General features: G+C 42.1%; 1 protein-coding gene across 5 annotated transcripts in view; it reads right to left on the minus strand.

Annotated features, from left to right (window-relative positions):
• VPS13A (vacuolar protein sorting 13 homolog A) overlaps positions 1–14,552 on the minus strand; it is a 2,994,934-nt gene that overhangs the window by 2,096,193 nt on the left and 884,189 nt on the right. For all 5 annotated transcript variants that reach the window (XR_011280366.1, XR_011280367.1, XM_069625905.1 and 2 more), the window contains exon 24: positions 11,958–12,042. Coding sequence is in view for 3 of the 5 variants with exons in the window: in XM_069625905.1 (XP_069482006.1) it covers positions 11,958–12,042 (85 nt within the window). In the remaining 2 variants the exon portion in view is untranslated. The remainder of the gene's footprint in view (positions 1–11,957; positions 12,043–14,552) is intronic.

A 14,552-nucleotide genomic window follows, 5' to 3' on the forward strand; every position in this document is an offset into this window, starting at 1 on the left:
CCTCCTCTTGCGAGCAGAAGACTCCTCGTGATCCGTGTAGCAATCGTCCTGCAAATCATTGTGCTCATCAGTACAAGATTAGATCTGCTCCCGTTTGTCTGGGAGAGCCCTCTGATCCACATACTGGGGAAGGTCCACCGGAGGGACCTTCCCTCCCTCTCTCCTTCTCAGGAGGCTGTTAGGTCTGTGCGGTCGCCGGGTCCATTCCTGACCCTGGAGTAGCCACCGTATCTCGGAGATAAAGAAACCATGGAGTGGCCGCAACCTCCTTCGTGGACCAACTCTCCTTCAGCGCTATCGCAGCAGTCGTCTTTGACTTTGATGAGGAGCTTGTCGCCGCTTTTGCCGACAGTGCCATTGTCGACTCCGTTGACCTGCTATGCTGCAAGGTCTTTGCCAGATTTGACAAGGTCGTCTCCGGACTGGTCCTCGCCGGCTTGTCCACGTACAAACAGAGTTTTGCTGGGTTTGGAGACTTCCTCTTTGAACAGGACCCTTTCGATGTTAGGCTCACCGTAGCGGTTGCTGGTGATTGCGATCCCCTTTTGCCCGAAACCGGACACGCAGCAGCTGCGCTAGTGTCACAGAGCTTGGCCTTTTCTTGGACCTCCACGAGCGGGTGTCTTCAAAGGATCCCGAACTCCTCTCTGAGGAAATTTGATCCTCGGACCGTCCGGTCCTAGATGAGGCTTGACTCTGCCCCTCAGCTGAGTCAGTGGCCTTGCTCGACTTGAGCCACTTGGACAGTCTGCTGTAGCTGTCTTTTCTGGTTTTCTTCGAGAAACCATGGCACACTTCGCATCCCTCCTCATCTTGGTCCGGATGCAGGCAATGTAAGCATTTGTGATGCTGATCTTCCACAAAGACGTTCCTTAATCCACACTTCACACAGAGTTTGAAGAGGCTTCGACTTTCCTTGTATTTGTATGTATTGGTTTTTAATATAGCGCTTTAGACCAGGGTGTTGAACATAACAAGAACGGTACAATAAAATTAAATTAACATTTGAAACACAGCATATATCTGTGGTTATAATAACCTTCATTAACCAATCGAGAAGAGGTAGGATCGCAGAAAGACTTGAAAGGATAAACCGTGATGGAACGAAGAGAGAATGGGAGAGCATTCCAGTGTAAAGGTGCTAAAATAGAGAACTGAAATGAGATTGCGCACAGGGAGGATGAGGAACCACAAGAAGACAATGAGAAGAACAAAGACAACGAGAAGGGGAGTAAAATGAGATAAGAGAAGAAAGATAAGGAGGTGCAAGACAATGCAGTGATTTAAAAAATAGACATAGAAAATACAATTTTAAACAATGATGGAAAAAAAGCCATCTAAGATCAGTCAAAGAAGATGAAATAGAATCCGTCTTCTCTTCACACATGTAAATAAGAAAAAAAGTCAGCCTTTCACAACTTGTGGCGGACTCTGAATACGTTAGAGTAATCAATATTGAAATTTATTTTACTAGATTTGCAGCTGCACCACTGATTCTGAGGCTGATCAGAATGTTGAAAGGGACTGAAAAAGAAGAATAGTGGAACCCTTCTTTGTGCGCTCTGTTTCTTTTTGTATTATGCTTGGTTAAATTGATAATCCAGTTGACCTTTCTTAGTTTGAAGTTAGACAAGACACCTTATGTCGGTTTGCAGTGACTTTATTGACAAACCGTGATTTCAATTTCCTCCTTATGAACAACCCTCCACACTTGTTTCACTGTCATTGTCTTTCTGACAGATCATCAGGAGGAATACAGTTTTAAAGTGAAAGTAAAACAGTTTTTTTATTTTAGCGATGATTCCCAGCCTGACAACAGGGAATATACAAGAGCATGTGAATCCGTGCCAGACCCCAAGCTGGAGAACCGCCATTATGTTTCATTTTATGCAAACATATGGAAACAATACAAATCCCTCTATGTCCAACGTTTGCTGCACTTTTTCATATGACTTAAATCCTTTCCTTTGACATAAGTTGTCCGCTATATCCAAGCCTGCATCTGACCAGCTCTGCATCACCAGTGTTCCCAAATCAATTGCTACCTTATTGTAACTTCTGAAATAGAACTATATACTAGGTCTTAACTGTTAAACTTAAAGACTTTGAGTTAGCAATTAAAAAGCTTCCTTTGTCTGGAGAGGGTATTGGAGGTGGGTTTTAAAAAGGAGGAGCACATTCCATCCTGATTCCGGCACTTGACAGTGGACATTCTGTATATGTGGTCTATGTTCATTTCATTTGCCATAACTTTCCATGTACCAACCGTTAATAAAAATAGTTTTTTTTTAAAACGTCCTTTGGTAAGTCACCCATTGTGATCAACGTGATCTTTGACAAAATAATGTTCACCATCTGAGACTGCTAAACATGGTACATTGTGAGAAATCATCACATAGATCATAGTTTCCTTTAGACTAGAACATGTCCTCACAAGGAAGCTTGTTAGCAAATCATTTACAAGATGGATTACATCCGTTCCTCACACAAAGAGATCTTGACTACAGAATGGCGGCAAGAGCACATGGTTTCTTGCAAAGATCAGGAGCCGTTTCTCTGTCCTCTGTGTTCAATCCATGCTCAATGGGAGATAGCATTATTGATCCTTATTGGTTGTTTTGGTTCCAGATCATGACCTAGTTGACTCTTCGTTGCGGGAAAGAAAGCACTTCTTGTAGGCACTAACTTTTCCCAGCTCCTCTGCTTTTTAGAAAACAGCCAAGTGCATTTAGACCAGTTTACATGAACAAACTGCATACTTCTCAGTAAAGTTTTTTCTGATAGAGGTTCCTTCCACGGATTTCTCATCTATGATTTCCATCTCTAGTGCCAGCTGCCCTTGGTAACCTTTCTGTCATCAGGGGGCACAGTGTGGCTCTGCGTCGGATATGCTCAGTGCTGTTACATGCCTCACGCTGGACAGGACGTTAGGGCCAGCATATATGGGTCGTCACTCTCCAGGATTTCAGCTCTGATCTTTTTGCGCTAGCAGTAAGTTATCCACCAAGAAGGGTGGTGAGGAATATGTGGGAGGATCATCCATTAGAAAGAACATTACAGAGAGGTAAATCATTTGTTCTTCTGATGGATTCCTTCTACCCACAGAGTCTTCATCTATGATAGACTTCCATAGCAGTATGTAAATATGGAAGGAGGAGAGTGAGAGGACACCAACTAAACCAGAAAACTCTGGTAGACTTCTCAATCAATTCAAGTGCCCTGTCGTGACAGGGAATCCAAGCAATAATGCTTGGCAAACGTGTGCAATGAGGCCAGATGGCTGCTTGGCATATGTCCAAGACAGGACCCTCCTCTACAAAGCAGAGGTGGCAGGCAGTCTCCTGGTTGAATAAGACCCAAGACCCTCACACACATCCTTCCAAGCCAGATCATAGTAGTAGGATATTGGGTTTATGACTTCATAGGGGTATGGCCAAGCACCAATTTAGAGGCCCAGTTTTAGAAGATGATGCCGCCTGTGGTCACTCGTGTATAGGTGGCGTTCATAATGCAAACCAAGTAAGCTTCCATGCCAAACACAACATGGCGTTACATCTTGCATGTAATGTTGCGCTCCGGAGGAGGAGATTTCTGCAAGTCCAGACATCATAACAACCCCGAAGGATCCATCGCGCTGCATTGCAACTTCTTCTATTGCTAGTAACGCTCCTGCTGTACTTTTCTTAATACTGCTATAACTACACTTCAGTCCCTATATTTCTTGCCTGTTTTCTAAACTTCGTTGTTACCTTCAGTTTTTTGTGAGCCTCCGCCTATCTGTTGCCCCTTCACTTTCTGCCTGGCCTTAATGTGCTGCTTGTACGCGTCACAATTTCATTCATTCTGCCTCCATGCTCATTCCACGCTGTTCTGTTGGTCTACAGCTCCATTGACTGCAACCTTTGGCAAATTCTCCAGTTTTTTGTGGAAACATACCTTGCACTACAGGACTCCATCTCAAAACCAAGGTCTTGGGTTTTGCCTCCCCTATTGCACGGCCGATCTGTAGCATTTCGGACAGCCCTGGCATCAGGTGAGGAAAGAGAGCATCGGAAGTGGAATCGTAAGTGGCTGTTGGGCTGCAGCTGCCTGTTACTCTACCTCTGCTTCTTTCTGTTTGCCTATGGACAAGTGCCATCTGGAAGAGGAAGCTTGATACTCTGCGCAACACGACGCTGTTTGGATTGCCTTTTTGGACTCCCTTCAATCTGCTCCGCCCCCACGGCCCGCCTCCCACCTCCTGCCTCTCGCGCCACTGGCTAGATTCCACTTCCTATATCTAGCCTGATGCACGCGCATCACACGCGCGCATCGGAAGTGGAATCATAAGTGGCTGTTGGGCTGTTAGGCTGGGGGGCTGGTTGGGCGCGATTGAATCCCTTTAAAGTAAAAAAATAAATATATATATGTATTTTTTTTTTAAACTATTTTGTGACTATACACAAGTATATTGGCTTTTCTTTTCCAAGTAATGGTCAATGGGTTACGAAGTGGGCGCAAGCTCACTAGCACCGCTTCGATAAAAGTCGATTGTGGTTTACTTACTGATTTACCCATTATGGAGCCTAACGAGTGCACTTCAGCCATCGACCCGATTGCTGCCAACTCCTGTACTCAGGATATGGCAAATGCAAGTAGTGCTGATCTTGCAACTCAGGAACCTAGTGATGTTAACACCAACGCCCTCCGTTCTTTGTGGCCGATTAATGACCCCAAGATATTGTCTGCTCCTCCTACCCCTTCTGAAACTGTTCCAACTCGGAAGGGTTCCGGCGACTCACAAATTCAGCCGCCGGGCTCCCTTTCCTGTCTTGAGTCTCAACCTAGAGACACTGAGCTATCAAATCCACCCCAAGAACACTCACTTCCTACAGTCGCACAAATCCAATTGGACTGTATAACGACTTGCCTAAACAAGTCCCTGTTTTGGGCTCTCTAACCATCAAAGAGGCTAATTCTATCTCACCAAGAGGATGGATGGATGATAGTGCCAACATGGAAGATAGCCTTGTGAGAGACGCAATTAAAAAAAAAAATTAAAAAAGGGAATCGAATGCTTTAATCACCATCTTGCCGATTTCTCAATTCTTCCCCCTGTAATAGAATCGGAATTGGGCAGATGTATCGGACTGTCACATGAACCCTCCATGCCTGTTACACAAAGAAAATATGGCGTTGAAAATGTATTTCTTTTCAACAATGTGCCAAATTACTCATATTCTGTTCCCACCCGTTATACTGCCCAAAGAGATGAGTGTAAAATTGGGAATATATTTACCCCCAGTTTACCATCCATGATGACTATCCCTGTTCAACATAACAGTTCTCCCATTTCTGAAAAGTCAGATATTCAGCCATCTCAAGCCATTAATTCTCATGAATGTTCTCCACTACCACAACTTGCTACATCGGGTCATACTACTGGGGATATGGATCCATCGAACGTTCTGCCCTCTAGTGACCTTCCGTTCAATCCTGAGGCTTTTCCGATTATCACTCGGATCTTGAATTTGTTAGATAAGGGTCACGAACAAACACATGAGGAAGTTAGATATCGCCAAATACAAACTACTGAATTAACTGCTAAGCTAAGTAAAATAGAAGGGCTGCTCTTCACTTGTAATGCTATTTCTACTCTAACCCAGAACCAAGCGACATTATTGCCATCCATCAATAAATCTACTCAGACAAAAACCTTTGCGGAGGCTGTTTCAGATAGTCCTAAATTCACACCACAGGATCCAATAGTCTCAGATCCAACGCTCCCGCAATTGGTAGCTCTTAATGTGGCAAATATTGCGGAATTGCTAATCGCGATTAAAGAGGTTCATAGTAGATCCATAGCTCTATCTCTCCCAAACAATGTTGATGCTCCTTCCCTTCATGATCCCCCCCAAAACCGTATCTCCAGACAGCCCCTCAGCTCTTACAGATTTAATTGATCTATCTGATAATGATATTGAGTTGAAAACATCCGGCAATGATCCTGTTGTTGCCAGTTGTTCTAGTGCAACTCCTTTGGTCGCTCTTACCAGAAAACAAAAAAGAGCTCTGGCTAGAGTGGAGAAACGCAAGGCAATAGATAAAAGATTGAAGCAAAAAACAGACAAAAAGTCCAAAAATCAAGCCTCTCTTAAACTTGATCGACATAATTCGAATATTAAAGAAATATGTAATTTATCTGACGGCAATGGCACCATTGACTTGAACCAACTAAACGCAGTCTAAATCAGTGCTTAATCTTTATGAACCCTCTACTTCGATTTCAGAAACAATTATGCCTGCTAGCGATCTAACAAATTCCTCTGCATCTGACTGTAGATCTAAAAAATCTTGTTCGAAATCTGGCAAAGAGGAGCAAAAGCACTCACTTAAAAAAAAAAGCAACCGGTGCTGGATACTCCCAAAGAAGAATTATCTTCTACCCTTTTGCCTTTTGACTATGCCATGCATGCCCCCAAACAATCGGCGCTATCCAAGTTTTACCCCATGCTGACTTTAAAGAAAACTGACAGAGTGATACTTGGCCTGTGTAATGATGATTCTACCAAAGACTCAGCAACATTTCAAAAACTAAAGGAAAAAGGGCCCAAACCTATACCTATTGCCATTTTGGCTAATAAAGCGGTAACTCAAGATAAAAGGGTAGAAAAGTCACAGGTTGTAATCCCGGTTCAGGAGTTAGTCAATGACTGCCCATGGACCGTCCCTCCAGCGACCGACTGCATTCCCCATCAAAAAATTCCAAACCGTGCAGTTGCAGTCAATTCGGCCTATGAGCTTAAATCAGCAGTTGCAATGGGATGGGAAAGTGTTACAGAGCGCCATGGCAAAGCAAGGTTAAATCGATCTTACTTCATTACCACATTGCAAGAGATTCCTGCCCTGAGAACTATTAGATCAAATGATATAGATTGGGTTAAACTTGCATCTGTTAATATTAACAAAATGATCTGTAGATATAACTCCTCTCTCACCGTGAAACTAATTTGGGAACAAAAGGAAGATCTGATTACTATTGGGCTAGTAGCCACGTTATTTAATTCTATTGATGACACTGAAGCATATGTTAATACCCCCATCCCCGTGGTCCAGAACCCTCTTAGCCAGAATGTCCAAGGAGGGCCTTCAAGAATTGATGATAACACTCTAAAACAACTGTTGGCCTTTCTGTCCGCACTGAAGGGCATTCAATTTATGGAATCATCCCCTGCTCCACCAGATCTGCAAGTTCGTTAGGGGACTCTTAGCTCCGCTGAGCTAAATATTATCTCATGGAACTCCTGTGGACTAAACAACTTCAGAACTTGGATTAACCAAAGTATCTGTCCTCAGCCGGATGTTGTTTTTTTACAGGAAACCATGTGCCAATTACCCTTCACTATTGAAGGTTTTTTTGTGCATAATGAGGAGGTCACGCGTGGTCTGCTGGGACGACCTTCGGGTGGGTTGGCCATCTTGATAAATGCAGTATGCAAATGTGTTTCCAAGTTGTTTAGTCGATCTCATGGACTCTTGGCTGTTGAACTTATACCAGATGAAAATCCTGCTACTGTTGTCTTGTTGATATGCATTTATTGGAATAAGTTGTCCACAACTCTTAATTCTATTTTAGGTGAAGTGATTTTTGTATTAGAATCTTGCATTGCAGCTCATCCCTTGGTTAAAATAATTGTTGGTGGCGACTTTAATGCCTTTTGTTATGATGCTCTGAAATGTTCTAAAGTGTTGACACCACTTCATTCCGCTCCTTCTATAAGAAACGGGCAAATATGGTTAGATTTTTTTCCTGGAATGGGATATCCAATCACCCCCTTCTATTCTGAAACCTTACAACTACACCTGGCACAGGGGCCAGTGTAAATTGTTGATTGACTCTTTATATCCTCTTGTCTATATCCATACATTGCTACTGTCACTATTCTTAATCCGGATATAGGGGACCACATGATTATTAAATTGGCTTTATGGCTACCATTTGCCCGATTCTCTGCAAATCCATGTTTAACCCTACTTGAACCCGATAGGCAGTTTCTGTCTGTACGTTGGAGCTTCAAATGCTGCAAAAGTTTTTGAAAAAGATTGCTGCTGACCGCAAAATTGTCACTTGCCTAGATGGAAGCCTTCTTCCACTGTCAAAAATTGAAGCTAATAACATGAGTCGCATTCACTCTCACTTAACCAAACTGGCTCTAGAAAATCAGCTTCAAGTCTCCCTGATTCCGAGCCATGCACATTCATACAATACCACACTTGCCAACTTAAAGAAAGAAAAAAACTGTATAATTTAGAGAGATATTAAGATTTGAACCCTTTTCCAAATCAACCTTGGTACAATTAAGGAAAACCAAGCAGACTTACAATAACCAAATCAAAAGGCTGAAAACTTCTCTGTACATTGCTGACAATCAACAAATATTCTATCACTTTCTAAAGCATGACGCTAGACAACTGTGGTCGACTTTGCGCTCTATAAAATCAGACCAGACGCCCAATATTCAATCTGTAATCCCTGCAGATGTCTGGACGAGCTATATTAAGCAGAAATATCAGATGCCGGTTTGCTTTGCCCTTCTCAAAGGTAATCAACCTAAAATAGCACCCAGTATGCTCTCGAGATGTACCATTTGTGACATCATTGATGCCATTGGAAAATTAAAAAACTCTAAGGCGCCTGGCCCTGATGGGCTGCCTCCATGCGTCTACAAATCTGATCCTTCTTTTTGGGCACATCTTTTGAAGATTCGCTTCGATCTGATTCTCCAGACAGGTACCATTCCACCTTCTTGGTGCTCGGCCCACATCATCCCTATTTACAAGAAAGGCCCTCCTGATCTCCCAAGTAACTATCGCCCAATAGCCCTTACTGATGCTTCTTCTAAAATGTTCTCGTTATTGCTTCTACAGGAGCTACAAGCCTTCATTGATCAACATGCTCTTTTGTCTGTTTATCAGGTGGGCTTTCGCAAACATATTGGTTGTCCACTCAATGCCACCATCTTAGCACATCTCCAAGCACAGACATCTAATTCTCACATAGGGCCAGTCTATATGGCAAGCTTGGATCCGACAGCCGCATTCAATAGCGTGATTCGTGAAATTCTTTGGGTCAAAATGTTACATCTGGGCATCTCTTACACTCTGGTCGCTCTGATTGCTCTTTCGCATCAACATACCACATATCGCATACGTCTTAATCGCAATGGTGCGCTTACCAACGCAATTACCACTGAAATAGGAGTCAAGCAGGGCTGTAACATGGCGGCTGTCCTTTTTAATCTCTATTTGCAAGGTATAGACATGCTTTGGAAAGATCAAGTTGTTTTCCCCGCTAAATTGGGGCCCATTAAGTTGGACTGGATTGGTTTTGCAGACGATCCATTATTTATCGACCGAACTCCTTTTGGTCTGCAAAAAAAACTGTTTGAGGAATTTGCATCGGCGCACAACCTTACAGTTAACCCCGCAAAGTCATTCATTCTAATTTTTGCTCGCGGGCGATTCAAGGTGAATAAATATTCATAGTCCCTACATAAGATTGCTCTCAGTCCGTCTATAATTCGCTATCTAGGATACCCTCTGGCCGACACGTACTCAGTATGCATGTGGAAAACCTACCTTAACAACAAAACTAAAATTCTTACCTCTCAAATGAAAATCATTTATCACAAATACTGTTTATTTTCATTACTGCCCCTTATTCAATTCTACCTATTAAAAGTAGAACCAATACTTCTATATTCCCTTGACATATGTTCCTATGCTATTGACGAATTTTTAGATGCACTCCAGGGTAGACTGTGGAAGACTGTATTGGGCTTAGCCCAATCCATCCCGAATGTCATCATATGTCATGAGATTAACTTACTTCCGTTATCTGCAAAAAGAAACTGGAGAAATATAAAAAACTACATTAAAATGATTGACCCACCCAAAAATACTTTATATGTTGAGCTCAACAAAATCTTGGACAATCCTTGTATTCGCTCATTGAAAAAAAAACAACCGATAAACTGAAGTCTATTCTTGAATCAATCAATGAAACCCCTAAGACTATGCTCCTTCCTGCACAGAAGAAAAAATATGAAATATTCCATCGGTGTATTATGTCTGACACGATGGATACCTATTCTTCTTTCTCAGAATGTAACATGTTTCGCAGGAAATGGGGTGATCGACCAATTACTTAATCCAATTCCCCTCTTCTGTGGGAAGAAAACTTTCCTTCGCTTTCGATTAAATCAGCTACCAACGCTTTCAAAAACCAAATATTGGAATCGATCGAATGGAACTAATTTTTCTGATTGTTGTCGCATTTGCACCTCTTTCAAGGCAAATGAAACACTCCAACATTTAGCAATTTATTGCTCACATTTTGCAATATCTCGATCCCGAATTTTTGAGTTGAGCCCCCAGAGTCAGACATTCATCACCATGGAATCTCTTTGGAAACGATGCATGGGAGGCGCTAGCTTGTGTCTCACTCTTAAACTGATCGATCTTCTAGCAACAATTGAACCGAAACTATATGAATTTTTATCATGTACTACATGAACAATTTTGTATTTATACTGTTTTTAATTTGCTTAATGAATTGTAATGTATTTGATGATTAGTATCTCTTTTTTTTCTCTCGTTGGGAATGTATGTTCTTAGAAAAGATAACCATCTGTGTTCTTTACATTTGTTGATGTTTTAAACTGAAAACAATGAGAGTATGTATAAAGCTGGGATTTATCTCTTTTACGATCTTTCTATTGTTTTGAAATAATGTTGATTTCTCTATTAATTGTTGATTTAATTATTGTCTAATTCAAGTCCTTGTATATCATATGTATTTTCCAATTCTTGTAAAGGTTTTCTTTTGTAAATAAACCAAATACAAAAAAAAGAGCTTTCCTGAATCAAAGAAGAACCACAGCCAAGAAAAACGGTAAGGAAAAGTATGAAACCCACTCCTTCAGGGCCGTTGGGTTCATCCACTGGCACGAGTCACACTGCTCAACGTTGTAGTCAGTCCCCAAATCCTATTAATAGATATTGTGCAGGGCAGTGATGGACATTTTGGAGCTGAAGTCCCCGCAGTGGACCAGGCATGATGGTGCCAAATGTTTTTTTGCAAAGGCGACGTTCTGAGAAAACAATACACAGAGCACGCAGAAAAAAGACCTGAGCTGTGGGCCATATAGTGCATACCATAAATGTCGGGGACGTCAACGTCATGTTTAAAGTTGACGAGCACGAGGCCCAACAAAGGTGTTTGTCAAGCAGCACTACACCCGGGAACAGCAGACCCTGTAGGATAGATTTTCCCACCCCGATGAGGAATCACTGGGAGGATGCAATCCATTGAATAGATCCCCAATCACATCAAAACAAACTGATGTGATTGGTGATGTGACCTATATGCTAATAGCATGGAGAAATATTGGGAGAACATTCTCGGACACGTTGCTTTGATCTTAATCTGTGATTTAACCTGGACTTCAGTTTATGAAATATGAAAGACTTTCAGTTGACTGATTCAGAAAAATCATTAATGACTAAAAAGATCGATTTCATAATGGGGCTAGTTCTTGCCGCCAAGCATATCACAATACACTGGATAAACTGTTCTTTATTAATGTGCAAATCTTTGTTATGCAATAGCACAGAACGTGACAAGGCAGAGGAAATCCTTGTGAAACACTCAAATAGCAGCAATTTAGTCCTAAAGACATATGGCCAGAGTGCAAGTGTGGTGCAATGACCGATTGGCTTGGCTGTTCGAGACAGGCATATTGATTGTTGTGAGCGTGACACGATTTTCACTATGTACATAGCAATCAGAATGGCGCTCTAGAGCGGTACATATTAACACTAAGAAGTTTGATTCATTTTTGATGTGTGTCAGTACCAATCAAAAGAAAAGTTACTTTAAATATTACGAATCTCCCCACACAAATATTACAATTTACCTGATTCAATACAAGACGGAAGTTCCACAAGCAGAGATCTTCTAGATGCTGGTTGCGGTGTGCCAACAAGTGAAGATTTTTGCGTCTGAAATGAATACAAGTAAGAGATTATGCACTCAATTGAAACACAAACTATAAATGTTTGAGTGGTGGGTGCGGCATTCTCAAAGGGTGTGCAATACAAATAAAATAAATACAAATACAAAATGTACCTGTAACCGTGGTTCACTGGAATGCTTTGAAGGCAACTGCGGACATTCATACTATTATGCATTAAGAACAACAAATTCAGTAAGATGGACCATGTGACAAAATCAAACTGCCTGGGCTTCATGTGGAAACAAGATGAGCTCCGGGGACTGGGCATGAACATGAACTATATAAACATTATCCGGAGGCGGCGTACGAGGATACCCCAAAGCTTCTCCACATTGCCCCACACCATCAAAAGTCCTACTAGCAGGAACAAACACCCCAAACTATTCACCATTTAGGAATGATGTTAGATCCAAGTTTCCTTCATATTTGCCTGCATTATGATGTTGTTTATCTCTGTGAAATCAATAAAACTCTTTGAAATAAAAAAAGCTGCTGCTTGAGCTTCTTTTGCCCAAATTTCTAACCTCACGAGCAACAGTCGGGCTTAGCACAAAACCTCACGGTTACGGTCAGCAAAGGCTCCTTTGCAAACATCAGGACAAGCAAGGTTGTCCCTGTGCACATCTAGATTTCCCCATGAACACTTGGAGACAAACCTATGAGCTACCAGTACTCGCAAAGAAAATAACCATTTCTCCCTTGAGCACTGTACACCATCATTGGCTCACAGATAAGCACAGCAAGACCACATCCAATCAGAAGAACAGCAGAGGGGTAACAGAAGCAAGAAAAAAGCAAGCTATGCCATGGAGCCATGTAAACCACCACGTCTGACCTCAAAATGGTTGCTAGCAGTTTTAAAACCTTGGCCACCATAAACATTAAATTAAGAAAGAACGGAGTAAAACCACTTGGCAAAAGCAAGGGGAGGAAATGAGGAAGAACCTATCACAAGGGATGAAGACTGGGGAATAAACAAAAACATCAAACAGGAGCCTTATTAGATAACCCAGCAAATCAAGATCACTGCAAAATCCCAAAGCTTGCTATAGGGCGAGTGGTTAGACCAGGATACCGACCAGGAGGTCAGACGGAGTCAGCAAGAGAGTTCAGACCCAGAGAAGGAGCAGAAGCTAGAAGCCTGCTAAGAGCTATGTCTCAGACAATGGCCTAGTCCAGATCAAGAGGAGTAAGTAAAGTGTGAAGCGTCATGAAGTCTATACCTCCGACAATGTCTAAGACCTGAATGAAATCGAAAATGGATTCAAAGCTACCGAGAGCTGTATCTTAGACCCTGGCATGAGTCAAAGACTAAGAAGGAAACCTAAGAGCCGGCAGGATGACCAAATAAACGATGAAAACGTCTCAAAGAATATCTCTGCCTATTTCCCCAGCATCACATACAGCCCTTTGGTGTCCCTGTTCGAATTACGGGCCAAGTTGTCCTCTGGTCTTCCTGTTCAGCACAGTGATTGTTTCAGCTCCTGACGCAATACAGTACAGCTTAGCCAAATGGCCAACAGCTACCTCTAGATGTGAGACAGTATGAGAAGATGCTTGTTTGGAACGTGAGACACGAGAAACTTTGTCACATTTGGTAACCAAATGTGTACCCTTGAGAAGCCACAAGGAGTCCCATTTTGCTCGCCATTGCAAATATTTGGAAGGGTTGGATCCCGTTCAATGTTGGCTTTTGATTCTCTCTTCTTCATATATGTCGATCCAAATTCCCACTATTAATCTTTGGACAAATTTGAATTTAGAAGGTTGAAAGAATTGATTGAAAGTTTTGTTATCATTATGAGTTGTTCAATCAGATGCTCACATGAATTGTCTATAATTGAATCTAACAGCAATAGGCAGATGTACATGAAATATGTTCGAATTGTTTTACTTTTGTTTTTTACTTGTAACATTTAATGTATACAAAATTTGAAAGGTTAATTTATTTCAGCTAATTCAAATAAAAAATAAAGATGCTGAGGCTGTTCTGCAGGCTCTTGGCCACTTCTCTCTCTAATGGTTCTAGCTCTATAGCCCCCCGAAGCCCACTCATGCTCCTCCTCTTTGCCTCAATGTAAGCTTGTTCCAAATGGGCCGGTGTGTCCTCCCCTGTAACCTTCTCTTTTTCCAGACTAACCACCTTTTCAATACTTTGCCATGTCCTTCTACCTCCTCCCACCTATCCCGCACACCCTAGAGGCTAGAGGTGCCCGTCATGTCTCACTCTCTATTCTTGCTCAATTCCCTTTGTAGTGCTTGTGTTCCTCCTTTCAACACCACATCCTCCTACAATCTTAACACTTCTTCTTTCTGTTCTTTTACTCCCTCTGCTACCTCAAAGCTCATCTACTCCACAGTCATTACATTCTCCATTGCCAAACTCACCCCTTCTCTTTGTGCAAACTTCCACAAGTCTGTGCTGTAGGGACCTCCTATAAACTCACCTCTCCCCTGCCCCGGAGCAGGGCTCTGTATAAGGGTTTACACCCGAAA

The sequence above is a fragment of the Ambystoma mexicanum genome, chromosome 6p (genome assembly GCF_040938575.1).
Source record: "Ambystoma mexicanum isolate Mex_15411 chromosome 6p, UKY_AmexF1_1, whole genome shotgun sequence".
Taxonomy (NCBI): Eukaryota; Metazoa; Chordata; class Amphibia; order Caudata; family Ambystomatidae; genus Ambystoma; species Ambystoma mexicanum.